Source organism: Neoarius graeffei, chromosome 10 (genome assembly GCF_027579695.1).
Source record: "Neoarius graeffei isolate fNeoGra1 chromosome 10, fNeoGra1.pri, whole genome shotgun sequence".
Lineage (NCBI taxonomy): Eukaryota > Metazoa > Chordata > Actinopteri > Siluriformes > Ariidae > Neoarius > Neoarius graeffei.
In genome coordinates, this window is record NC_083578.1 from 1,939,612 (window position 1) to 1,967,134 (window position 27,523).

Here is a 27,523-nt window from a genome sequence, read left to right on the forward strand (position 1 = left end):
TCCGCCTCCATCACGAGCGGCTCACGTGCTCCCACGGCGAGGCCCGAGACTACACCGGCGAATAGTTCTTCATATCTTGCTAAAGGCAGGATTAAGTAAGATTTTGGCATTTGGGCATAATTAGGATAGTCTTAGGAATTTGCTTTTATTTGAAATAGTGTGAATTTAAACCCAGGTTTATTGTTACACTGTTGAACACGCAGCGTGTTGATTTATTTTGGTTCTATGTTCTCTCAATTGTTTAATAGATAGGCTGCGCATGCTTCTCTCTTTTATTCTTTACTACTAACATATAGTTCTCATTATTATACATCTTGATGTCATTAAGATTTCAGTGGATTCAGTATGGTTATGAGCTAGTGGGTTAGCTACAGCTTCGCTTTTGTCTGCTTAGCAACACAAAGCTAATCAAGGCCTACCATGTGCTCAGCAAGCCATCAGGCCTAACAAACACACTTTAGCTAGGCTATAGGGCCTTTCACAAACACATACTAGCAACACAAGGCTAATCTAGGCCTCCACCACGTGTAGTTAGCTACACGAGGCTAAACACAGAGCTAATCCTTTGTTCTGTTTAGATAACATTCTTTTGTTTAGCTACCAACAAGCTAGGCCTCCACCACGTGTAGTTAGCTACACGAGGCTAAACACATGGTCAAGTCCTTCACACTCCCTCTCTCTCTCTCTCTCTCACACACACACACACACACACACTTCACTGCTTGTATATATTGATTTATCTTTTTATCTTTGTATAATAAATTCATTTATTAAACAAACTGTGTTTATTTGTGTGAACAACATCTGAAGTCCCCAATTTTCTCAAAGAATTCAAAAAGGGTGCAAATGTTATATAATATGGTAAGTGATCTTAATAATTTGGAAATGTACCATAATTTAGCTGTTTGGTAATTTATTATTAAGCACCAGGATTAATGGTATGATTCACTAAATGATTCCCTAAATGATTCATTGAACGATTCCCTAAATGATTCATTGAACGATTCACTGAACGATTCACTTCAAATGAGAGTGATTCTATGGTATGATTCAATTCAAACGAGTCAAATTAAATGATTCAATGGGATTGATTCATTTTAATTATTGACCTTCAAAATTTAATGAGACTGATTTAACGAGATTGATCACTTAATATCAATAATTAACTGATTGCACCCACACTTTCACAGTTAGTAGATAATCCCAACATCTCATTCTCATTATCTGTAGCCGCTTTATCCTGTTCTACAGGGTCGCAGGCGAGCTGGATCCTATCCCAGCTGACTACGGGTGAAAGGCGGGGTTCACCCTGGACAAGTCGCCAGGTCATCACGGGGCTGACACATAGACACAGACAACCATTCACACTCACATTCACACCTACGCTCAATTTAGAGTCACCAGTTAACCTAACCTGCATGTCTTTGGACTGTGGGGGAAACCGGAGCACCCGGAGGAAACCCACGCGGACACGGGGAGAACATGCAAACTCCACACAGAAAGGCCCTCGCCGGCCACAGGGCTCGAACCCGGACCTTCTTGCTGTGAGGCAACAGCGCTAACCACTACACCACCGCGCCACCCACTTTCCCTCCCTATTAAGTTTTAAAATATTTAATTATAAAGTTTGAAAATTGTTTTCTGAATGCACAGATGTAATTACTCTCAGTTCGAATTCCAGCTGCCACTGATGTCACGCAGGGCCTCAGAGCCGACCAATCAATAGCGCGGATGCACTCTACGACCTCCATCACTCTCTTACTTCCTCCTTCTTTCTCTCCTTCTGTTTTATTTTATTCTGTAAATCTTCTGCTTTCTTACTTTCATTTTTCTCTCTTTCTAATATCACGTGACCTCAAGCCTCGAGTTAGCTCAGTTAGCATAATCCTGTAACCTCATGCTCGCAGTAAGCTCGTGTTGAGCCGTAGGTGCAGGAAATGTCTCAAACACAGCGAACAAACAAACCGTGTGTTTCTTTTTATTATACAATTTTAATTCAGTTTATACATCAATATAATATTTACAGAGAAAATTAAAAATGTTTGTTTAATAAGAATTGCTGCTGGATAAAAAGGGTTTCACGTCAGGAGCCGGTTGATTTTGACAATCCATCACTGCCTTGATGACATCACCTGTGGAATATTTTACACCAAGCAGCTTCCAAGATGAAAAGAAACGATATTGATGATGACCAAGTTTGTGATTGGGTAATGAAATGTAATATAAGCTCCGCCCACATTGCCCCAGTGACTCCGCGGTCCAATCAGGATGTGTGTAGATTGTTCTGATCCACAGGGTTTTGGTTTTGTTTTTTGTGCGTTTTAACACTGAGGTTTAATCAGTGAAATTACTCGTCTCTGAGCACGTTCCATCATAATCTTCACCCACAGAGATTCCTCAGAGACACACAAAGGCAGCATTGGTTAATATTCATCACTGTCATTAAGGTTTTTACCTCCTTATGGCTGAAATTAAAAAATAGTTCCCCCTATTTGTGAGGCGCTGATGGTATGGTCCACTGAGTTTGCTGCTGCTGCTATTGAGCGGTAGAGACCATCTGTGCGGGAATGTAGGGGCCGATGTCTCCGGGGGATGAAGTGAGGAGGTGGGCGGTGTGGCTGTCACTGGACTGGGTTTGAGGATAAATATCCAAACTGCTGGAGGACACTGAGGACCGGAGGACATGTGCTTTATTATTATACGTTAATAGTTTTAGATGTGGGTTAATGTACAGCAGAGAGATGATTAGAGATTTGTTATTAAACACATTTAGAAAAAAGTGGTTACTTAACAGTTCAAGTTTAAAAAACAAACCTTTTGTTTTTTCCCAGAGAACCATTTTCAGGCTCTGTATTTTAACTTTTTTTAATAGTGAACTAGATTGACTTTGTGTTTACAATATTGATTTATTTTGCTTATTAGTTTTTGAATGAAATCTTTTTTCAGACAAATTTTAAAGAGGTGATAAAAATAATTTTTATACACTTATTTCCTATCAAATGCTCCTTTCTAATTGTTTCATTTTCCAACATGAATCATCGACACACACGCATCCAATTTATCAGTGTGCTGTGCGTAACAGCCAGGCTTTCATTGTTTCTTGCATACATTTTTTTTTTAAAGTCAGCTTCTTTAGATGGCTTTTAAAATCTTAAATTTGCATGTCATATATAAATTTGAATATTTTTTTAATTACGTGATGTTTAGAAAAATATTATACCTTTAAAAAAACCAAAACAATATATGTATCCATATATAATCACACACACACACACACACGAGTGTTTTAATGGGAAATACACCACTGGTGTTTTTCATCTGAGCTCCATCCGGGACATGGAGAACCAAAACCGGGACATAAATCTCTATCTGTCACTCGTGAGGAAATCGATGAGTGAGTTCTCATCTCATCTCATTATCTCTAGCCGCTTTATCCTTCTACAGGGTCGCAGGCAAGCTGGAGCCTATCCCAGCTGACTACGGGCGAAAGGCGGGGTTCACCCTGGACAAGTCGCCAGGTCATCACAGGGCTGACACATAGACACAGACAACCATTCACACTCACATTCACACCTACGCTCAATTTAGAGTCACCAGTTAACCTAACCTGCATGTCTTTGGACTGTGGGGGAAACCGGAGCACCCGGAGGAAACCCACGCGGACACGGGGAGAACATGCAAACTCCGCACAGAAAGGCCCTCGCCGGCCCCGGGGCTCGAACCCAGGACCTTCTTGCTGTGAGGCGACAGCGCTAACCACTACACCACCGTGCCGCCCGATGAGTGAGTTGTTTTGATAAATTTGGGAACTTTTTGTTTGTGAATGTGTCGATATCATAAAAATCACATGTTGCCTTGAAGATATGAAGTTTATCTTCTCGTGTTGAAAAACTCACATTTTTCATATGAAATACATCACAGATCTGAGGGACAGATTTAAATAATATTGTCTGGCTTTTTGTCGTGGTATATCAGATATATTCCATTCAGGGAGCATGATACTGAACGAGTTGAAGATGAGTAGCTGAATGGAATATATCTGATAGACCACAAAAAAAAACCAGGCAATATTACTATTATTATTATGCGTACTCTCTCTTCATATCAGCATCCTCAAAGGCCAGCGCTAGCTTACCCGCGACTCTGTGCTGTTAGCGCAGCAGTCCAGATACCTTCCAGCTGGTGTAGTGTTAGCGAAGGCCAATGCTAGCGCAGTCAAGCTGAATATTATTATTATTATTATTATTATTTTCCCTGTGTAATTTACCGAGTTACTTTTAAAATCAACATTGACAGCCAAAATTCTCTCAAAATCTTCCGTATTTAACGAAGCAAACCTTGCGGCCATATTTGTTTACAATTTGTCACAGTCGCTCCCCAGCGCAGAAGTTTTACATCTACAATGTGTGACGTCATGTTGTCTTGACAACCGTGCAATATCATAAACCATATTCAACGCTCAGTCTCCATTGGGTAGAGTGGCGTAATACACATAGGATAAGCAATATGCTAACAATATTGCATGCTATCAAACCAAATGAATGAAACCTGCTAGAAGGGAATAGAACACGTTTTTATTCCATTGAAAAAGTCTCCTGGATGGATAATAATTCCCGATATTTCACTCTGATGATTTCACTGCCAGTGTTTTCCCACTGACTCAATGCGAGTTGTCAAAATGGTGAACCGGTTCAAAATTAAAATTATTTTCATTAACTTGTGTATTTTTTTTTTGTAGATATATATTTTTTTGTAGAATATAAAGAACATTACACAGTGGAGTGAAGATATGAAGTTTATCTTCTCGTGTTGAAAAATATTTTCACTTCACTCACTCGTGATATATACACTCACCACTCGATAAACTTCATATCACTTTGTAATATCTGATATACTGTATATATGTGTGTGTGTGTAATAAATATTATATATATATAATAATATATATAATATTTATTACACACACACTGTAAAAAATGATTTGTTGTTTTAACTTAAAAAAGTTAGTGCAAGGGTTGCCTTAAGGGCTGCCTTAAAATTTTGAGTTCACTGAAATTAATATAGTAAGTTCACAACAATTTAACTTACTATGTGAATTCCAGTGAACTCAAAATTTTAAGGCAGCCCTTGCACTAACTTTAAGTTAAAACAACAAATATTTTTTTACAGTGCACACACATATATACAGTATATCAGATATTACAAGAATATTGCTGTTTTTTTAATTACATTTTCTATAATTTTGGTCATCAACATTAACATTAGAGTCTAAGATATTTAGTGATTTTTGTTATAAACACAGAAGAGTTTTATATATATATATATATATATATATATATATATATATATATATATATTTCTAATGTGTTTATAAACAAAAATCACTAAATATTATTTTTGACATACAAAATTTACCCAGTTTAGGAATGTCACATGATTCAGCTGATATGAGGTTAAAAAATGCTTTATTAATAATAATAATAATAATAATAATAATAATAATAAAAACCTAAAGTGTTCATTGGACATTCATCTGTCCTTTTTTGGGGGCAATTTTTGTGGAACGTTTAAGATATACCACAGACACTGGGAATTAGTCTAGTCACATATAAATAATCTATAAATCAGGACTCAGGATAATGATCAATGTTAAATTACAGTAAGTGATTTGTTGGTGTTATATTTTCCTCAAAGCAGACCCTCTATCAGTGTGGATGCCGTGCATGAGAGGGTTAAAGAGAGCAATAAATATGAAACTAAATACTTCACTTGATTGATTGGGGTTGGATTTGACTCTCAGGTAGGGTCGCTCGCTCTGTCTGTAATAACTCTTAATTATTACGGTAGTTTAGGTTTGTTTATCAGAGAGTCGGTTTATATAAAAGTGTCATAATGTACTAGTGCATCTCAAAAAATTAGAATATTGTGAAAAAGTTCAATATTTTCCATCAGTTATTTAAGAAAGTGAAAATGTTATATATTATAGACTCATTACACATAAACTAAAATGTTTCAAGCATTTTTCTATTTTAATTTTAATCAGTATGGCATGCAGTACAAAAACATAAAAAAAATCTCAGAATATTAGAATATTTCATTTCGAGTTTGAGTAAAACAGTATGAACACAGTGTATCTCTCGGTCTAGTTCAGTACACACAACCACAATCATGGGGAAGACTGCTGACTCGACTGTTGTCCAGAAGATGATCACTGATGCCCTCCACAAGGAGGGTAAGCCACAAAAGGTCATTGCTGAAAAGGGTGGCTGGAAAAGGTGCACAAGCAACAGGGATGGCCGCAGTCTTGAGAGGATTGTCAAGAAAAGTTGATTCAAGAACTTGGGAGAGCTTCACAAGGAGTGGACTGAGGCTGGTGCCAGTCTATCAAGACCCATCACGAACAGACATCTTCAAGAAAGGGGATACAACTTTCGCATTCCTAATATCAAGCTACTCCTGAGCCAGAGACAATGTCAGAAGTGTCTTATCTGGGCTAAGGAGAGAAAGAAATGGACTGTTGCTCAGTGGTCCAAAGTCCTCTTTTCAGATGAAAGTACATTTTGCATTTAATTTGGAAATCACGGTTCTAGAGTCTGGAGGAAGAGTGGAGAGGCACAGAATCCAAGGTGTTTGAAGCCCAGTGTGAAGTTTCCACAGTCTGTGATGATTTGGGGTGCCATGTCATCTGCTGGTGTTGGTCCACTGTATTTTATCAAGTCCAAAGTCAACACAGCCATCTACCAGGAGATTTTAGAGCACTTCATGCTTCCATCTGCTGACGAGCTTTTTGGAGATGCTGATTTCCTTTTCCAGCAGGACTTAGCACCTACCCACAGTGCCAAAACTACTACCAAATGGTTTGCTGATCATGATATTACTGTGTTTGATTAGTCAGCCAACTTACCTGACCTGAACCCCATAGAGAATCTATGGGCTATTGTCAAGAGGAAGATGAGAAACACCCGACCCAAAAATACAGATACGCTGAAGGCCACTATCAAAGCAACCTGGGCTTCAATAACACCTCAGCAGTGCCACAGACTGATCACCTCCATGCCACACCGCACTGATACAGTAATTCATGGTAAAGGAGCCCCAACCAAGTATTGAGTGTATAAATGAATATACTTTTCAGAAGTTGGACATTTCTGTATTGTAAATCCTTTTTTTGATTGATCTTAGGGAATATTCTAATAATTTGAGATACTGGATTTCTAATTTTCATGAGCTATAAGCCATAATCATCAAAATTAAAACAAAAAAGGCTTTAAATATTTCACTTTACATGTAATGAATATAGAATATATGAAAGTTTACCTTTTTGAATTAAATTATGAATAAAAAGGAACTTTTTCATGGTATTCTAATTTTTTGAGATGCACTAGTATATAAACATATAGACACACTGTATAAAAGTTGTAATGATTGCTTAATGTCATGTTTTTATTGTTCCTATTGTTGTAATAATCGTGTAGTGTGTATGAATCTGCTGTGTGTGTGTGTGTGAGAGACCTGGTGCTGGAGAGCTGGACTGCAGGTGTAGTGACTCCTCCTGGATTGTGGTGGTTGTGTGTTCCTCAGGGTTTGAGCTCAGCGTCTGAAACACAAACATACACGTGCAAACGAGTCATCTATCTACAGTGGATATAAAAAGTCTACACGCCCTGTTAAAATGATCAGGTTTTCTGATGTAAAAAAAAATGAGACCACGATAAATAATTTAAAAACTTTTCCCACCTTTAATGTGACCTATAACCTGTACAATTCAACTGAAAAACAAACAAATCTGTTGGGGGGGGGGGGGGGGGGGGATGTAAAAAAACAAACAAAACAAAACCATACAATAAGCTGGTTGCATAAGTGTGCACACCCTTAAACTAATACCTTGTTGAAGGACCTTTTGATTTAATTACAGCATTCAGTCTTTTTGGGTCGGAGTCTATCAGCCTGCCACATCTAGACTTGGTGATATTTGCCCACTCTTCCTTGCAAAAGTGCTTCAAATCTGTCAGATTGCGAGGGCGTCTCTTGTGCACAGCCCTCTTCAGGTCACCCCACAGATTTTCAATTGGATTTAGGTCTGGGTTCTGGCTGGGCCATTCCAAAACTTTAATTTTCTTCTGGTGAAGCCATTCTTTTGTTGATTTTGATGTAAACTTGGGGTCATTGTCATGCTGAAAGATAAAATTCCTCTTCATCTTCAGCTTTCTAGCAGACACCTGAAGGTTTGGGGCCAAAATTGACTGGTATTTAGAACTGTTCATAATTCCCTCCACCTTGACTAAAGCCCCTGTTCCAGCTGAAGAAAAACAACTCCAAAACATGATGCTGCCACCACCATGTTTCACCGTGGGTATGGTGTTCTTTTGGTGATGCTTTTGGGAGAGTTGATGTATTTTTTTTTGCAAAATTTAGCCGGGCCTGGATGTTTTTCTTTGACCCTACCTCATAGTCCAGACATATGGAGAATACGGGAGATTGTTGTCACATGTAGTACACAACCAGTACTTGGCAGAAATTCCTGCAGCTCCTTCAGTGTTGCTGTAGGCCTCTCGGCAGCCTCCCTGAACAGTTTTCATCTTGTCTTTTCATCAATTTTGGAGGGATGTCCAGTTCTCGGTAATGCCACTGTTGTCCCATATTTTCTCCACTTCTTCATGACGGTCTTCACAGTGCTCCATGGTACGTATATCTAATGCCGTGGAAATGTTTTTGTCCCCTTCTTCTGACTGATACCTTTCAACAAAGAGATCCCTCTGATGCTTTGTAAGCTCTCTGTGAACCCTGGCTTTTGCTGGAGGAGGCAACTGAGTAAATGTCTGAACGTTATTTGGGGTTAATCAGAGTCGGTTTAACTGATGGCAGGTGTGAACCCAAAAACACTGAATGCTGTAATTAAATCAAAAGGTGTTTCAACAAAGTATTAGTTTAAGGGTGTGCACACTTCTGCAACCAGCTTATTGTACGTTTTTTTATTTTTATTTTTTTATGTTTTCCCCCCAACAGATTTGTTTGTTTTTCAGTTGAATTGTACAGGTTATAGGTCACATTAAAGGTGGGAAAAGTTTTTAAATTATTTATCGTAGTCTCATTTTTTTTTTACATCAGAAAAAACGATCATTTTAACGGGGTGTGTAGACTTTTTATATCCACTGTATATTCATCATACACACTGATCTCAGTACGATCATGCTAATGCTAATTTGATGCTAATCTGAGCGTCACCTGTCGGACCGTGGTGAGATTCGCGAGGGTTCCGATGCTGCTGCTGTCAGTGATGACCATCGCCTGGGACAGCAGGCTGGAGGACGGATACGACGTCAGATCTGCCTTACTGTACACTGAAACACACACCTTTGTATCTTAGTGCTTTGCTGATACTATGTGCTAGGTGACATATTCCTGATGAATGATGTCATTCCACACACACACGATGTCATCACATACTGTGGCAGGGCAGCGGTGCCATCGTGGCCATGAATGGACTTGGAGTCATGTGACTTGGCAGCTGCTGCGTGATTGGCTGCTGGGATGATGTGTGGAGCTGCTGCTGGAAGGTGATTGGCTGGAGTGTGGTGAACCCGCCCCCGACATTGTTGATGACCGGAACCGTCTGTGGTTGAGTAGACGTGAGACCTACAGGGTAGAGCGCAAGAAAAAATAAGGTGTAGCCTGTACTCTGAGGTTCTCTAGAAGTGTGTGTGTGTGTGTGTGTGTGTGTGTGTGTGTGTGTGTGTGTGTGTGTGTGTGTATACCTATAAGCAGAGACGAGTCTCCCAGACTCATGACACTGGGTAAGGAGGCCATGATGAGGCCCTGCGGCGAGCCAGAGTGTGTGTGAGACATGCCGTGGAGAGAGGTCAGGGTGCTAACGGGCGGCAGAGACCCTCCTCCTGATATCTGACACACACACACACACACACGAGAGGAAGTGTATCACCAGTTCTATCAGGAGAACCCAACTCGGTGATGTTTGTGAGAATTAAAACATTTGATGGAGATAATCTCACTGGTTTGTGCTGATGTGCTTCCAGAAGTGTGTGACTTGGCTCCAGCTGGACCAGACCTGTCCCCAGGTGACCTCCGTCAGCTCTGTCTCCATTCCCAGCAGACCGCGCTGCCCCGACACCCTCACACAGTACTGAGGAAGTGAACTTCAGACCTGAGACACAGAGAGAGAGAGAAGCTCATCAGTCTGCCATGGGTTGTGTCCCAAATCAGTGCTAGTGTACAAACTGGGATCACTAATTTCACTATCATGTATAGCTTTGCTGACCCGTGTGCGTGTGTGTTACCTTGTGTGGGAGTGGGCGGGATGCTCTGCTCTGTCCCGGATGCTGTTTGGTTGCTGTAAGGTGGGTCGAGCGCTAGTTTGTGGCGAAACGCTTCCTCTTTACGGCGATTAGCAAACCAGTTATAAACACGCACTTCTGTCACAAGATTCGAACCCAAACCGGCCAGCTGTGACGGAGACACGCCCCTCTGCAAACACTCTGCTCTGAAATACGCACAAACACACTATCAGAGGTGTTTAAGGGCTTTGTGTACCACACAAATGCACACACACGGTGCATCTGCTCTCACCGGTTACACTCCTCCACCAGTCCCTCTCTCTCCTCCTTGCTCGGGTTTTTCTGACGCTCGTAGGCCTGAAACAGAATCTGTTGTGATGCTGGGCCCCATTTAAACCGGTTCCTCCTCCCCTTCTTGTTTTCTTCACTTGGCTCCTCCCCCAGAACCAGCCCCCGACCTGCATTGGTGAACTCTGCATTGAAGACATTTATGATAATGACGCGATTCATATTTCACAACATCACAAATCAGTTCGGTTCAGTTGGGGATTGTTTGGGTTTTTTTCTGAGTCCAGTGCCTGAACTGAACTGATACTTTAAAAAGCGACAACATTAAAGAACGTCTTTTTGTTCTGAGGTAAATTAGAACTTAAAAATGAACACTATGTACACTCACCGGCCACTTTATTAGGAACACCAAGAACAAATACCTGCTCTTTTCTGCGGTTCTGTAATCAGCCGATCCCTCGACAGCAGCACGACGCATCAAATCCCACAGATACAAATCAAGAGCTTCAGTTAATGTTCACAATGTTCAAACATCAGAACGGGAAAAATCATGATCTCACAGTGAAGTGTGACTTTCTTTCTCTCACTGTGGTCTGGGTGTTGGTTTGATCCAGATGGACTGGTTTGAGTATTTCAGAAGCTGCTGATCTCCTGGGGTTTTCACACACAACAGTCTCTAGAGTTTACACAGAATGGTGCAGAAAATAAAAAACACTGAGTGAGTGAGCGACAGTTCTGTGGGTGGAAACAAACGCCTTGTTGATAGGAGAGGATTAGAGGTCAGGAAATGGACAGATTCAAGTTGGTTTGAGGGGTTTTTTTGTCAGGAAGGATATAGTAACTCATATAATCACTCTTTACAACCGTGGTGAGCAGAAAAGCATCTCAGCATGCAACAGCAGAACAGAAGAACACACTGGGTTCCACTCCTGCAGCCCAGAACAGGGATCTTACAATCAACACGTTCCTATTAAAGTGGCCGGTGAGAGTGTGTATGCGTTTTAACGGTATTTAAAGGAGCTACTAGTTGATGTTAAGCATCTGCTGCGATCAGAGGAAGTGTAACATTAGCAGCAGCACATGAGCTGCAGTGATGCTTATGCCTCCTGTAACGTTTGTTTCAGAGCACCGAAGGGCAAATATTTTATTAAATTGATTTTATTAAATTCATTTGTGTCTTTAATAGAAAGACTGGAATATGAGTGTGTGTGTGCGATGTGTGTGTGTACTCACGCTGGCTGATCTCGTCCTGTTTCTTGACGTACCAGCTGTAGAGCGCGGCCCGTTTCTGGTTCTTCATGGGCGTACCTTTGTTCAGGTGCTGTGACAGGTGAGACTGATTCAGTCCCGTTGTCTCCACCACCTCCCTCTGAGGAAGATTGTGCTGCTGCATGTAGCTCTTTATCATCTTCGCCACACGCCATGGGTCCTCTCTAACATACACAGAGTGAAATAAAGTGTTTCTGAAAGATACTACAGTCATGTTCCTTCCTGTGCTGTCTGACCATTTCCCACAATGCAACACGGCCATTTTCATTTTTAAACTCTCTCCATGAGCAGTGATTATCGGGGTCCAAGCACTCCTTCATAAGTTGCTCCTCCTCATGAATATTTTGTATTAGATTCTAGAAGGGGGCGGCACGGTGGTGTAGTGGTTAGCGCTGTCGCCTCATAGCAAGAAGGTCCGGGTTCGAGCCCCGTGGCCGGCGAGGGCCTTTCTGTGTGGAGTTTGCATGTTCTCCCCGTGTCCGCGTGGGTTTCCTCCGGGTGCTCCGGTTTCCCCCACAGTCCAAAGACATGCAGGTTAGGTTAACTGGTGACTCTAAATTGAGCGTAGGTGTGAATGTGAGTGTGAATGGTTGTCTGTGTCTATGTGTCAGCCCTGTGATGACCTGGCGACTTGTCCAGGGTGTACCCCGCCTTTCGCCCGTAGTCAGCTGGGATAGGATCCAGCTTGCCTGCGACCCTGTAGAACAGGATAAAGCGGCTACAGATAATGAGATGAGAATGAGATGAGATTCTAGAAGGCAGCTACCTGGACATACCATTCATATTTTCGTGACAGATGGTCAATGCTAACCCTGTGAAATGTCGGCTGAAAGCTGATTGGTTGATGGTTTTCATCCAGTCAATTGAAGCCACTTACAGACTAACAAATTCAAAAAGAGATTTCAAAAACATCCAACAAGCAGGACTTATAGCGCCCTGACTGTGGTCCTCCTCTTCTTCTTTCAGCTGTTCCCTTTAGGGGTGACCACACAGCGGCTAATAGGGGAAGCCATGGCCTCATGGTTAAAGAAGCTGCTTTGGAATCAAAAGGTCACCGGTGTGATTCCTTGGATAAGCAGGAATGGCTGAAGTGCCCTTGAGCAAGGCACCTGACCCCCAGGTTGATGTGGGTTTGTTGTTCTGGGTAAGAGTGTCTGCTAAATGCCATTAATGGAATATAATAATGTCCCTCCTGTCCTCCATAGCTTTTCCTGTCGCACCAACCATCCTCATGTCACCTTCACCACATCTATAAATCTCATCTTTGCTCTTCCTCTTGTCCTAAAAGTGTGTAGTGCCTCCAACTGAGGTCCATTTATCCACATTGGTACATTAGCACAATATCACGTACCATACATGTATTTGTGTTGAGGAGGCACAGCTTCACTTCCTGATCAGCGTCTGCCATCGATTAACTTTTTTGAGAATTAATTTTCCCCATAGAGTCTCTGTGAGGCAAAGTATGATGAAGACACAGAAGAAGAAGATGATGAACAACAAAAAGCACTGAATGCTTGGACCCTTAATAAAATCTAAATGTGACCAGGAAACAAAAAACATTCCTCGGCTAATTTACTACCTGTCTGAACATACTAACGCTAACCAACAATTATTAGGAGTGTTGTTGTTTTGCTAGTGTTCATTCACTGGTGCACATGATGGGAAGAGACAAGTGAGGATGCGACTCCGGTCGATATGATAGTGTCCTGTTCACACACAGACATGACACGATGTGCTGTCCTTTCAGTGTTCTTCCTAAAATCAGACGTGATTCTGTTTCCACTGGATACCAAACGTCACCGCTAACATGGCAGAGTTAAACACGTCGCTAAATAAACAGAACACACCACGTAGGCAGTGTTGACAGTGTGAGATAAGGGAAGGACAGAGGGGTCAGAGTCCAGATACACTGCTTATAACATGTGTGAACACTGTGCAAAACTCTCTCTCACACACACACACACACACACACACACACACACACACACTCTCTCTGAGCTCTGTTAATTTTAACTCATGTGTGTAGCTCATTTATTAAAGAGAATAATGAAGACTGTGGGTAATTAGTAACTAGAAAAGGTGGAACCTCTCCTTCATATCCCTCCATCACTGAGAGCCGAGACACACACACACTCTTTCTCTCTCACACACACACACAAATCTGACTGAGGACAGAGGGAGACATGAGTAGGACAAAGGACAGAGCAGGTAAGAAGATACAGTGAAAGAGAAACTGAGGCAAATTTAGTGTGTGTGTGTGTGTGTTGTGATGTGGAATGTGTTTGTAACTTATGGATGTAGAAACTTCTTGGTGTGTGTGTGTGTGTGTGTGTGAGAATTTTGGATGTACAGCTTCACTGCATCTGATACAGTGACTTATCAATAGGATAGTTTTGTGTGTGTGTGTGTGTGTGTGTGTGTGTGTGTGTGTGTGTGTGTAAACTTACTGCAGCAGTTGCTCCACCTCAGCCCTTTGCCTAGCTGCCTCCTCTGGCGGTAGTTTCTCAATCTCCCTGAAGATGGGTGGAGGGAAGTCTGAGTCTCCGTCCTCAGAACTCTCTCCGTCCGTCCGCTCGGCCGCTTCCATGCGGTCTGCTCTGGCGCCACCTCCCAGCCCGATTCCAGGTCGGTTCCGCTCTCTCTCCAGCTCGCTGATGGCCTGGATCAGCACTTCACGGGTCACACCAGAGCCCAACAGAGAGCAGAGCAGCTGCTGCTGCAGAGCTGAAAGCCTGTGCACTCGTCCCTCCATCCCTCGCTCCTCTCCTCCCTCCATTACCCAGCTATACACACACACACACACACACACACACACACATCACTAGAGGTTTCTAAAGTAACAGGGTGTAATTGTTCACCCCATTAATGGTTTGGTTCAATCCGTGTGTGTGTGTGTGTGTGTGTGTGTGTTTCTCTCCCCCACAGGTTGATTTAATTTAGTTTTTGGGTTTTGGGCCACACAGTTATCAGTTCATAGGCAACAGTTTTATTTAGTTCAGGATTCTCTTTTAGGCAATATTTTGGTTCAGGTCTGTGTCTTTTGGGCCACAGCTTAGTTCAGAACTGTAATTTGGGCAAAATAGTTTGGATTTATGTCTTCTGGGTCATAGTTTAACTCAACCTATTGTATTAGGGTCACAGTTTGATTTTGGGCTCTGCCTTCTGGGCCACATTTTGGTCAGGCCTGTCTTCTGGGCCATGGTTTGGTTCAAGCTTCTGACTTTTGGACTATAGTATAATATAGTAACCTCAGTTTTTTTGGGCAATAGTCTTGTTCTGGCCTTTGTCTTTTTGCAGCACAGTCTGGTTCAAACCTTTGTCTTTTGGGTCACATTTTGTTTTGAGCCTGTTTCTTTGGCCCTAGGTTTGATTCAGACCTCAGGTTTTTAGACCATGGTCTCAAGCTTCTGTCTTTTGGGTCACAGTTTGGTTCAGGTCTTGGCCTTTTCAGTTGAGGTGAGCAATGGTTTCGTAAAGTTCTTGGGTTTTGGAAAACCATTTGATGTATTTTCATGTTGTGTATTTGGGCCTTGGGTTCAGTCCTCATTTTGGACCACATTTCTAGTACATAGCAAAATCCCCAGTGTTGAATTAACACCCAGAGTGTTGATTTAACACCCTACTGTGTTTATATAGGTCCAATTGGACACAAATTAACTCTGAAAGTGTTAATTCAACACTGAGGAATTTGCTGTGTAACACCTTTGTGTTTGGTCCACAGTCTGGGTCTGTTTTATTTGTCTGTTTTATAAGCACACTATATGATGACCTCACAGTTAGAGATTAAAAATAAAGTGGCCTTTTAAATTATGGTTATTAACACGGATCTTGATGATAAAAGCTCCACTGCTGCTGTACTTGTACGTTCTGTAGGTTAATACCCGTAATCTGGAAGCATGTTGTTTACATTGCATGCGCTGTGAACCAGACTGTGGACTGAAGAACCATGGATTTCAGTTTCAGCTCAAAACCAATAAAGCCCCTTAAGCAATTAAATTACGCAAACATCAATACAAAAACACACAACACAAACACACTCATTGTGTATATGAGGTTCTGAATAAACTCACTGAACCAGCAGATATCTACAACCCCAAATCAGAAAAAGTTGGAACAGTGTGGAAAACACAAATAAAAAAAGAAAGCAGTGATTTTTCTAAACATACTTTTTTCTTGTATTTCATTGCAGACAGAATGAACCCAAGATATTTCATGTTTTGTTGCTCAACTTCATTTAATTTGTTAATATACATCTATTCTTGTGTTTCAGACCTGCAACACATTCCAAAAAAAAGTTGGGACAGGGAAATTTTGGGCGAGTAATGAAGTAAAACAATTAAATAACGATATAATGTGAAACAGGTGACTGTCATCATGATTTGATACAAAATCAGTATCCAGGAAAGGCCGAGTCTTTGAGGAGTAAAGATGAGCCGAGGATCTCCAGTTTGTCAACAAATGTGTGAGAAAATTATTGAAAAATTTGAAAACAATGTTCCTCAAAGAAAGATAGGAAGGGATTTAGATATTTCATTCTCTATGGTGCATAATATCATTAAAACATTCAAGAAATCTGGAGGAATTTCAGTGCATAAAGGGCAAAGGGCTCAAGCCTAATCTGAACCCCCGTGATCTCCGATCCCTCAGATGGCATCAAGAACCGTCATTCATCTACAGCTGATAGAACCACATGGGCTCGGGATGACTTTGGGAATCCGTTGATAAACTACAATATGGAGTTCCATCCACAAACACCAGTTAAAACTTTACTGTGCAAAAAGGAAGCCTTATGTTAATGGTGTCCAGAAGCGACATTAGGCTCGGAGGCATCTGGGATGGACCATCACACAGTGGGAACGTGTAAAACATCATATAATGTGCTGTTCTCATCTCATTATCTGTAGCCGCTTTATCCTGTTCTACAGGGTCGCAGGCGAGCTGGATCCTATCCCAGCTGACTACGGGCGAAAGGCGGGGTTCACCCTGGACAAGTCGCCAGGTCATCACAGGGCTGACACATAGACACAGACAACCATTCACACTCACATTCACACCTACGCTCAATTTAGAGTCACCAGTTAACCTAACCTGCATGTCTTTGGACTGTGGGGGAAACCGGAGCACCCGGAGGAAACCCACGCGGACACGGGGAGAACATGCAAACTCCACACAGAAAGGCCCTCGCCGGCCACGGGGCTCGAACCCAGGACCTTCTTGCTGTGAGGCGACAGCGCTAACCACTACACCACCGTGCCGCCTAATGTGCTGTTCTGTTGCAAATAATATTTAAAAGTCATTGTTTTGACTTTTAATTTAAATTTCAACATACCGTCCCAACTTTTTCTGATCTGGGGTTGTAGATCAACTTTGAATTTGTCAACACACAAAGGGATACACACAAAATGTGGATCAGAAACAGTGTGTGTGCTGCTGAATAAACACACCATACACACATTGAAGACAGGAGAGACATAAACCGTGAGACACACACACACAGAGTGCTGCTATATATATGCGTGTGTGTGGCTCACAGTTAACATATGGAAAGGTGAACGCAATAATCATTATTGTAGTTCCTTCCTCACACCCAAGGTCGCACAAGGTGTAACACACACACACACACACACACACACACTCGTATTCACCTGTGTGCCACCGTATGCTCTGTTTATCCGTTTTAACACGTCCGGTGAGGACTCGTAGCCACTTTTCCTAGTCTTCTCTCGTGTCTCCACTTCTGCCGGCTGTTGTTTTGCTTTCAAAGGTGATTTTTCTCGCTTTGCTCTCCCCCTCCTCCCTCTCTCTCTCTCTCTTTCTCTCTCTCTGTGTCTCTGTGTGTCACGCTGAACTTTGCCCCCGTCTCCCTCCATTCCAAGTTTGGGCCAGAGTTCAGAGTCTAACTGCGACCCTTAAAGTGGAAAAAAGGACGTCTCTCTCTCTCACACACACACACACCTACATGGCTACAGCTTCAAACACTCCAGGGACCGGACACTACATAAATAATAATATTCCAGTGGAATTAGAAGCAGGCAGCAATAGTAAGCTAGCTAACAAAATCAATATCCATATAAAAATATCAATATCTAAATAAAAAGTAAATATTTACTAAGTGATTATTTAGTGTGGAACAACAGCATCTCTCTCCACCAGGTATGCGCTACAACAGACCTCAGGATTCAACACATCCTGATGGGTGGGATTTACTCCTGGTAATTACTAATGATGGCCACTAGGTGGTGTTTTTTTAACTTTTCATCATTAAAGGTTATGTAAATAAATCAATTAATACAATATAAATATCCAACAGGGGCGGCACGGTGGTATATTGGTAAGCACTGTCGCCTCACAGCAAGGTTCTGGGTTCGAGCCCCGTGGCCGGCGAGGGCCTTTCTGTGCGGAGTTTGCATGTTCTCCCCGTGTCCGCGTGGGTTTCCTCCGGGTGCTCCGGTTTCCCCCACAGTCCAAAGACATGCAGGTTAGGTTAACTGGTGACTCTAAATTGAGCGTAGGTGTGAATGTGAGTGTGAATGGTTGTCTGTGTCTGTGTGTCAGCCCTGTGATGACCTGGCGACTTGTCCAGGGTGAACCCCGCCTTTCGCCCGTAGTCAGCTGGGATAGGATCCAGCTTGCCTTCGACCCTGTAGAACAGGATAAAGCGGCTACAGATAATGGATGGATAAATATACAACATAAATGTAAAGATGGACACGAGATGGTGTTTATCATTCGTAATTACTAAGACTAGCCCACTAGGTGCTCACCTCAGTTAACAATGACCACTAAATTGTGTTTACTGCTGGTATTTACAAACAAATGGCACTAGGTGGTGTCCAATGTTGACAGATACTAGGATGACCAAAGTGGTGTTTCCCCACTTGTAAGTACTACCAATGGTCAACCAAACAGTGTTTACCACTGGTACCTAATAATGATGGCCACAAGACAGTTTTTACCACTGGTAGCTACTAGTGACCATCAGGCGGTGTTTAGCACAGGTAAACACCTGTGTAAACACATCATTTACCACTAATGATGACCACTAGGTGTTGTTTACCTCTGGTAATTACTAACGGTGGCCACTAGGCGGTGTGTGTGACTGGTAATTACTAACACTGGCCACTAGGCAGTGCGTGTGACTGGTAATTACTAACACTGGCCACTAGGCGGTGCGTATGACTGGTAATTACTAACACTGACCACTAGGCAGTGCGTGTGACTGGTAATTACTAACACTGACCACTAGGCGGTGCGTATGACTGGTAATTACTAACACTGACCACTAGGCGGTGTGTGTGACTGGTAATTACTAACACTGGCCACTAGGCAGTGCGTGTGACTGGTAATTACTAACACTGGCCACTAGGCGGTGCGTATGACTGGTAATTACTAACACTGACCACTAGGCGGTGCGTATGACTGGTAATTACTAACACTGACCACTAGGCGGTGCGTATGACTGGTAATTACTAACACTGACCACTAGGCGGTGTGTGTGACTGGTAATTACTAACACTGGCCACTAGGCAGTGCGTGTGACTGGTAATTACTAACACTGGCCACTAGGCGGTGCGTATGACTGGTAATTACTAACACTGGCCACTAGGCGGTGTGTGACTGGTAATTACTAACACTGGCCACTAGGCGGTGTGTGACTGGTAATTACTAACACTGGCCACTAGGCAGTGCGTGTGACTGGTAATTATGAACACTGGCCACTAGGCGGTGTGTGACTGGTAATTACTAACACTGGCCACTAGGCAGTGCGTGTGACTGGTAATTACTAACACTGACCACTAGGCGGTGTGTGTGACTGGTAATTACTAACACTGGCCACTAGGCAGTGCGTGTGACTGGTAATTACTAACACTGGCCACTAGGCGGTGCGTATGACTGGTAATTACTAACACTGACCACTAGGCAGTGCGTGTGACTGGTAATTACTAACACTGACCACTAGGCGGTGCGTGTGACTGGTAATTACTAACACTGGCCACTAGGCGGTGTGTGACTGGTAATTACCAACACTGGCCACTAGGCGGTGTGTGACTGGTAATTACTAACACTGGCCACTAGGCGGTGTGTGACTGGTAATTACTAACACTGGCCACTAGGCAGTGCGTGTGACTGGTAATTATGAACACTGGCCACTAGGCGGTGTGTGACTGGTAATTACTAACACTGGCCACTAGGCGGTGTGTCTCATCTCATCTCATTATCTGTAGCCGCTTTATCCTGTTCTACAGGGTCGCAGGCGAGCTGGATCCTATCCCAGCTGACTACGGGTGAAAGGCGGGGTTCACCCTGGACAAGTCGCCAGGTCATCACAGGGCTGACACATAGACACAGACAACCATTCACACTCACATTCACACCTGCGGTCAATTTAGAGTCACCAGTTAACCTAACCTGCATGTCTTTGGACTGTGGGGGAAACCGGAGCACCCAGAGGAAACCCACGCGGACATGGGGAGAACATGCAAACTCCACACAGAAAGGCCCTCGCCGGCCACGGGGCTCGAACCCGGACCTTCTTGCTGTGAGGCGACAATGATAACCACTACACCACTGTGCCGCCCGAGGCGGTGCGTATGACTGGTAATTACTAACACTGACCACTAGGCGGTGTGTGTGACTGGTAATTACTAACACTGGCCACTAGGCGGTGCGTATGACTGGTAATTACTAACACTGACCACTAGGCAGTGCGTGTGACTGGTAATTACTAACACTGACCACTGGGCGGTGCGTATGACTGGTAATTACTAACACTGACCACTAGGCGGTGCGTGTGACTGGTAATTACTAACACTGTCCACTAGGCGGTGCGTGTGACTGGTAATTACTAACACTGGCCACTAGGCGGTGTGTGACTGGTAATTACCAACACTGGCCACTAGGCGGTGTGTGACTGGTAATTACTAACACTGGCCACTAGGCAGTGCGTGTGACTGGTAATTATGAACACTGGCCACTAGGCGGTGTGTGACTGGTAATTACTAACACTGGCCACTAGGCAGTGTCTCATCTCACCTCATTATCTGTAGCCGCTTTATCCTGTTCTACAGGGTCGCAGGCAAGCCGGATCCTATCCCAGCTGACTACGGGTGAAAGGCGGGGTTCACCCTGGACAAGTCGCCAGGTCATCACAGGGCTGACACATAGACACACAACCATTCACACTCACATTCACACCTGTGGTCAATTTAGAGTCACCAGTTAACCTAACCTGCATGTCTTTGGACTGTGGGGGAAACCGGAGCACCCGGAGGAAACCCACGCGGACATGGGGAGAACATGCAAACTCCACACAGAAAGGCCCTCGCCGGCCATGGGGCTCGAACCCAGGACCTTCTTGCTGTGAAGCGACAATGATAACCACTACACCACTGTGCCGCCCGAGGCGGTGCGTATGACTGGTAATTACTAACACTGACCACTAGGCGGTGTGTGTGACTGGTAATTACTAACACTGACCACTAGGCGGTGTGTGCGACTGGTAATTACTAAGGCAGCTGGGCCATAGAAGGTTCACGCTGCACGCTGCATGCTGCACGCTACACGTTCACGTGAAGAACCGGACCCTGGGCCATTAAACTTCATGCTTGGATGTTCACGTGTTGCGTCTGTTCTACTTTGACCGAGTAACCAACAATATGGACTCTTCGGATGACGACGATTGCCTCATTCTGCTTTTACTGAGACAGAGGAAGAGAAAAAGGAACAGAATTTGGAGCCGAGAACACTTCCTTCTGAGAGAAACCCGTGGTGAATTTCACCGAACATTCTATAATCTGCTTGACAATCCCGATGAAGAACTATTTTTCAATTATACCATTCAATTATATTTTTTCTGAAGTTTTCCCCTGAAAGCATAGTTATCTCCCTAGACCCGTTCTGATTGGCTGGCGCGGCGGTGACCGCATGCATTGACTGGAATTTCCATCTTCACGCCTAGAAAAAAGTGTGCATGTTCATTTCTCGCTTCACGCGTGAAGTGTGCAGCGTGCAGCGTGCAACGTGAACGCCGTTCTATGGTCCAGAGCAAGTCATGCTACGTTTGTCCACTTTTCTTTACATGCGTGTAGCGTGTAGCGTGCAGCATGCAGCGTGCAGTGTGAACCTTCTATGGCCCAGCTGCCTAACACAGGCCACTATGCAGTGCGTGTGACTGGTAATTACTAACACTGGCCACTAGGCGGTGCGTATGACTGGTAATTACTAACACTGACCACTAGGCAGTGCGTGTGACTGGTAATTACTAACACTGACCACTAGGCGGTGCGTATGACTGGTAATTACTAACACTGACCACTAGGCGGTGCGTGTGACTGGTAATTACTAACACTGGCCACTAGGCGGTGTGTGACTGGTAATTACCAACACTGGCCACTAGGCGGTGTGTGACTGGTAATTACTAACACTGGCCACTAGGCGGTGCGTATGACTGGTAATTACTAACACTGACCACTAGGCGGTGCGTGTGACTGGTAATTACTAACACTGGCCACTAGGTGGTGTGTGACTGGTAATTACCAACACTGGCCACTAGGCGGTGTAGGCAGTGCGTGTGACTGGTAATTACTAACACTGGCCACTAGGCAGTGCGTGTGACTGGTAATTACTAACACTGGCCACTAGGCAGTGCGTGTGACTGGTAATTACTAACACTGGCCACTAGGCGGTGCGTATGACTGGTAATTATGAACACTGGCCACTAGGCAGTGCGTGTGACTGGTAATTACTAACACTGGCCACTAGGCGGTGCGTATGACTGGTAATTATGAACACTGGCCACCAGGCAGTGTGTGACTGGTAATTACTAACACTGGCCACTAGGCGGTGTGTCTCATCTCATCTCATTATCTGTAGCCGCTTTATCCTTCTACAGGGTCGCAGGCAAGCTGGAGCCTATCCCAGCTGACTACGGGCGAAAGGCGGGGTTCACCCTGGACAAGTCGCCAGGTCATCACAGGGCTGACACTTAAGGCCCTTTTCCACTACCCTTTTTCAGCTCGCTTCAGCTCACTTCAGCCCGACACGGCTCGCGTTTTGACTACCAAAAACCAGCACGACTCGGCTCGCTTCATCCCTGCTTAGCCCCTAAAACTCGCACCGTTTTGGAGTGGGGCTGAAGCAAGCCAAAGCGAGCCGAGTGAGGTTGGGGGCGTGAGCAGACACTCCCCTGTGCACTGATTGGTGAGGAGGAGTGTCCTCACATGCCCACACACGCCCCGCGAGCACGCTGGGATCTGTAAACACCGCAAACCCGGAAGGAGAAGAATTACGAATTACGAGAATTTCTGAAGCCTTATGCGCCTCGCCTCATCTATACGCTCTTGCCAGTATCTGTCCGCGTTGTCGGTGACAACAAGCCACAGCACCAAGACCAGCAACACTAACGACTCCATGTCCTCCATGTTTATTGTTTACTATTCGGGTCGTGAGACTACCGCTTAAAAGCTCACTGATGTCACTGTTTGCGCTGCTTAACGACATCACGTGACGTCCACCCACTTTCGCTAACTCCACCCAATGTGTCCACCCACTTCCAGCCAGCACGGTTCAGCGCGGTTGTAGTCGAAATGCAATTCCAACAGCCCCGCTCAGCTCGACTCAGCCCAACTCAGCACGGCACAGCCGCGTTTGTAGTGGAAAAGCGGCAATAGACACAGACAACCATTCACACTCACATTCACACCTACGCTCAATTTAGAGTCACCAGGCTCCGCTTGTAGCCAAAAGGATGGGGCTAGTTTGTGCAGTACGAAGAATTGATAAACAGCATTGAAACATTACTTTTTGATTGTTTCTTATTTTCCCATTATTTTAAATTTAAAGGAAATTATTTCACCAAACACCACTAAATAAAAACTCTTAAAAACAGTTTAAGCAAACCCTTGAAAAACACTTGGGAAAAAATGTGTATGTGGTACAGACTCCAAACTTGTGGTCATTATCTCCAAACTTCTTAATATCTAGAACCTGTTTATTAATTAATACGCATTTTGAAAAATTATTTAATTTCAAGGCCTCCCCCACTGCTTTCTGTCACTCTGACTACGTCACAGTCACTGTTGCGCTGATTGGTCAGAGCGTTGGCCTATACGCACAGAGACAGTTTGAAAGACAGCGGTTTGTTCCTCCTACCCGCTTCGGAAATGTCTACGGATCGAGGCCAGACTAAATATTCACATTTAGTCTGGCTCACCAGGCTAAAATAGGGCATTATTTAGGAATAAGGATTATTCAGAATTGGTCTTTAGTACTGAGAAAAGCATCATGCCCTGTGTTCCAGCTATTGGAGACGACCATTCTGTGTGAGCAGCACAGTTGTGCAATATTAACACACTGAATATCTTATTTAGAATGAGTTGTGTTGTGAATCCAATAAATTCTAATATAACATTTGTTTTGTGACAAATTATTTATAAATATTTAACTTTAAATACTGTTTGTAATATTGCTGCTTTGCAAAGGGTTTAATTTTTTTGAGTGTTGGTCCTGCTTCCTAATTTAAAAATGCAATTTGTCTTTTTAAATTCCAAGTTTTATAGTAAAGCTAAATTTTGAATAATTTATCCTAAAGCACTTTGCATGAACATTTGTTTCGTGTTTTATGAAACAAAACTTAATTTTTATTCAAACACAGCAGTAACGTTGAGCAGTAAATCAAACAGCATTCAACTCCGAAAAGAAATAAAGCTTTCATATATAACTATATGTTTATTTACACTATATACATTCATACAGTCCCCATAAAATAACAGCCATATAAATTAAATATATTTCAATGGATTGCTGAAGTGCGTATTTGGAAATTTACAGTGTTCTGGTATACCGCACTTTTGACAAACACATCAAGAGCAGTGTGTGTGTGAGTGAGTGAGAGAGTTATCCGTATGAGAGCGTGATGAAGGGTGTGTGAAGCAGCCGTACCCCGTGACTCTCACACGGCAGTGGCGTGTTCAGCTCCACTGTGCTGCAGTGTAAAACCAGGCCCAGCTCTACAGGAACCTGCAGGGGGTGCGCCACCTTTCTGTCTCCACCCTGCATCTCAGTGGGCCTTGCTTTGGAAGCCTGGATTGTGTGCAGACCTCCAAGACGCCAGATCTCCATTACGCTGGAGCCTCCACGCTTCCCTCCGAGAGCCTGAAGAGCCTGGAAGAGGAAGAGCAGATCCACCCTGACTTCCAGCACGCCATCGTTCCTCCACACACTGTACCTACCAAGAGAGACAGAATATTTCAGTTGTATAAGTTTACTGAAGTACATGTTCAGCGGTGAAGAACTGGTGTTGGTCTGCACTCTGTGATGCGTCTCACCTCGTAGGCAGGTGCCGTTTCTCCAGCCAGGGCAGCAGGGGCTGGATGTTCAGCTGGTGCGGGTTGGAAACGTCAAGATGAACCTCAGCTCTCAGGATCGGTGCTGACCACACGTCCTCGCTCAGCACAAATTCAACTGCAGAGCCTTGAAAACGAACATTATTTCATTTCCTATAATCAGCCATGTTAATCACAGCAGAGTCACTCTGCCATTCAGCGGAGCTTTAAACCGAGGGGCTGCGGATTTATTTCGGAGGGAGGTTCTAAAAAGCATGTAATATATGTATATACTTTTTGTTTACCTTATAATATATGTCTTCGAGTGGTCGTTAATTGTACTCATTCATTTTTAAAATAATGCACATTTTGAGAGGTTAAATATAATTCCAGAACAAAATACACAGGTTACCGAACCGGTCCTGAAAACTGACCCCCCCTGTGAGTGGGACGAATGGTACAGTCCGTCCCGCGTGCAGTTTCACGGATTAAAGTTTACAGTTTAATTTAAATAAAAGGCGGGAATTCAGTGTTGGTGAATTATTCATGAGATGAGCAGAAGCAGCCCTGTGAGCTCTGATAAAGGGAAGAAAGTAATAAGAGGGAAAATGGAGTTAAACTGACAGAGTGCTGACCTGCAGTCCCCCGGCCCTGCAGCCCTTTCACCCCTCCGCAGCGGTGGCCCAGCCGGCAGCACCTGTACACCCGCCGGATGAAGCGGAAGAGCGGCTGCTGCGGGAACACCGGGCGCTGCGGGCCATCCTCAGACATGGGCGCCACTTTCAGGCGGTACACGCGGCTCCAGTCTGCGGCCGCTGAGGCGGGCTGACTGCCGGTCCACGGCGCGGTGAGCTGGCTGCACTGCCCCGCTGCAGGAGAGCGCGGCATCCGCCCGGGCAACCACCGACTCCTGGCCCCCGCAAAACAGCTCCAGAGCGCGAACACAATTAGAGGCGTCATGTTTAAAACAGAAAGAGAAAAATAATTAGAGTTGCTTTTTACAGAGCCGATCCGGTGCTCCCTCAGACCGCCGCGGCTCCGCGCTCACTGTTTAACCGGTGGTACAATCCTCTGGGCGACGTCACGAGCTCATTTGCATATTAATGACGTGATTGTGGTCATTTACGGATCAAAACGTGCTACTGATGAAAAAGTAAACAACTTTAATAACTCCATTGCTTACTATATATATATAAAACGGTGAAGTAACTTATTCATCGAAAATGTTTCGGGGGGAAAAAACCGCCGGAAAAATTAATTTTAAAAAATGTAATTATTTTTCTCTTTTAATCATGACACCTTTAATTCCGTTCGTGGGCGGATGCCTCGGGCCGCTCGCGAGCACGCTCTTATCTGATTGGTCATTCTTCGTCCAATGAACTTCAGCGCTCTCGTGCACGTTTCATTCAGGCATTTTTCCTTCTTGGAGTCGACTCGCACTTCCAGGCTCATGGAAAAGGATTCAAATCCTTATAACACAGGGTTAGTCCCAATGATGTCCACACTGAACTGAAGGATGATTCCGCTCCTGCACGCCGCGGGTGACGGGTTAAACGGTGCTGTTGCTCGCTGCCTTGCACATGCATGTTTTGTGAATTAAGTGTTAACATAATTTTGACTAACCCTGTATATAAATTTGTTGGTCGCTTTGTCTTTTTTGACAGAAAAACAATCAGAATGAGTGTCATAATAAATGACCAGGATCTTTACCAACATTTCTGATTCAGCTATCATTTATGATTTACATATGATTCGTGAACAACAGACCTTTTAGTGATTTGCTTTAGTGTAACACGCAGGTTAGCACTCAGTTACATGCTTTATCTTTACACATTGTTTTCTAAAGTAAAATACACCAAAGCTTCAGAGTCGACTCACGATTCCCAAATCCTAGAATCAGTGAATCGAATCCCTGCAATTGACTCCCCAAATCCTCTACACAGGAGTTAAGGATTTATCAGGAGCAGGATGGAGAAAGTAACTAATATGTGCTTTGAAAGTCATTGTTTTTCTAAGTCCCTTAAAAAATAAATAGTTTAAGAGGTTAATAAACCAAATCTGGCCTCAAATTCACCACAAGTTAGCATCAAGTGAGCTTGGTCACTGCAAAAAGGGCTTGAAACTCTGGGACAATGACAAAAGGGTGTATGTACCGAGTGTAATTGGAGGCCTTCCCCCAGCCTGTGCAGGTTTTTGTGTCTCTAGGCGCCCATTTACACCCCCATAGAGGTTTTAAATGCTCCTGCATAATGAGGCCCTTCAGTGCACAGCTTAATGCAGACTATTCCCATTTACAACCCCGTAATGAGCCCTAATTACACTGCATGTGCACCATTACCAACACAACACTCA

General features: G+C 43.7%; 2 protein-coding genes across 2 annotated transcripts; both read right to left on the reverse strand.

The window, feature by feature from the left end:
- Window positions 1–2,536: 2,536 nt before the first annotated feature.
- Window positions 2,537–14,625, reverse strand: hnf1a (HNF1 homeobox a). The gene is made up of 10 exons (XM_060930642.1): window positions 14,297–14,625; window positions 11,814–12,013; window positions 10,585–10,765; window positions 10,296–10,498; window positions 10,011–10,162; window positions 9,756–9,900; window positions 9,448–9,636; window positions 9,226–9,341; window positions 7,513–7,597; window positions 2,537–2,667 (listed from the first exon to the last, which is right to left on the reverse strand). Exons 1-10 carry the CDS (start codon window positions 14,623–14,625, stop codon window positions 2,537–2,539), a joined length of 1,731 nt encoding a protein of 576 aa, XP_060786625.1.
- Window positions 14,626–24,611: 9,986 nt separating this feature from the next.
- Window positions 24,612–26,792, reverse strand: si:ch211-170d8.2 (uncharacterized protein LOC571755 homolog). The gene is made up of 3 exons (XM_060930643.1): window positions 25,807–26,792; window positions 25,175–25,319; window positions 24,612–25,074 (listed from the first exon to the last, which is right to left on the reverse strand). Exons 1-3 carry the CDS (start codon window positions 26,129–26,131, stop codon window positions 24,744–24,746), a joined length of 801 nt encoding a protein of 266 aa, XP_060786626.1. The 5' UTR covers window positions 26,132–26,792; the 3' UTR covers window positions 24,612–24,743.
- Window positions 26,793–27,523: the final 731 nt, after the last annotated feature.

Excerpts from the sequence above, each read along its gene's own strand:
- hnf1a (XM_060930642.1), bottom strand. The coding sequence starts at position 14,625 with ATGGAGGGAGGAGAGGAGCGAGGGATGGAGGGACGAGTGCACAGGCTT. Across the intron at positions 12,014-14,296 it reads GAGGTGGAGCAACTGCTGCA|AGAGGACCCATGGCGTGTGG; the intron begins GTAAGTTTACAC and ends TGTGTATGTTAG. Across the intron at positions 10,766-11,813 it reads ACAGGACGAGATCAGCCAGC|AGTTCACCAATGCAGGTCGG; the intron begins GTGAGTACACAC and ends TCTTCAATGCAG.
- si:ch211-170d8.2 (XM_060930643.1), bottom strand. The coding sequence starts at position 26,131 with ATGACGCCTCTAATTGTGTTCGCGCTCTGGAGCTGTTTTGCGGGGGCC. Across the intron at positions 25,320-25,806 it reads GCAGGGCCGGGGGACTGCAG|GCTCTGCAGTTGAATTTGTG; the intron begins GTCAGCACTCTG and ends TTCGTTTTCAAG. Across the intron at positions 25,075-25,174 it reads AAACGGCACCTGCCTACGAG|GTACAGTGTGTGGAGGAACG; the intron begins GTGAGACGCATC and ends CTCTCTTGGTAG.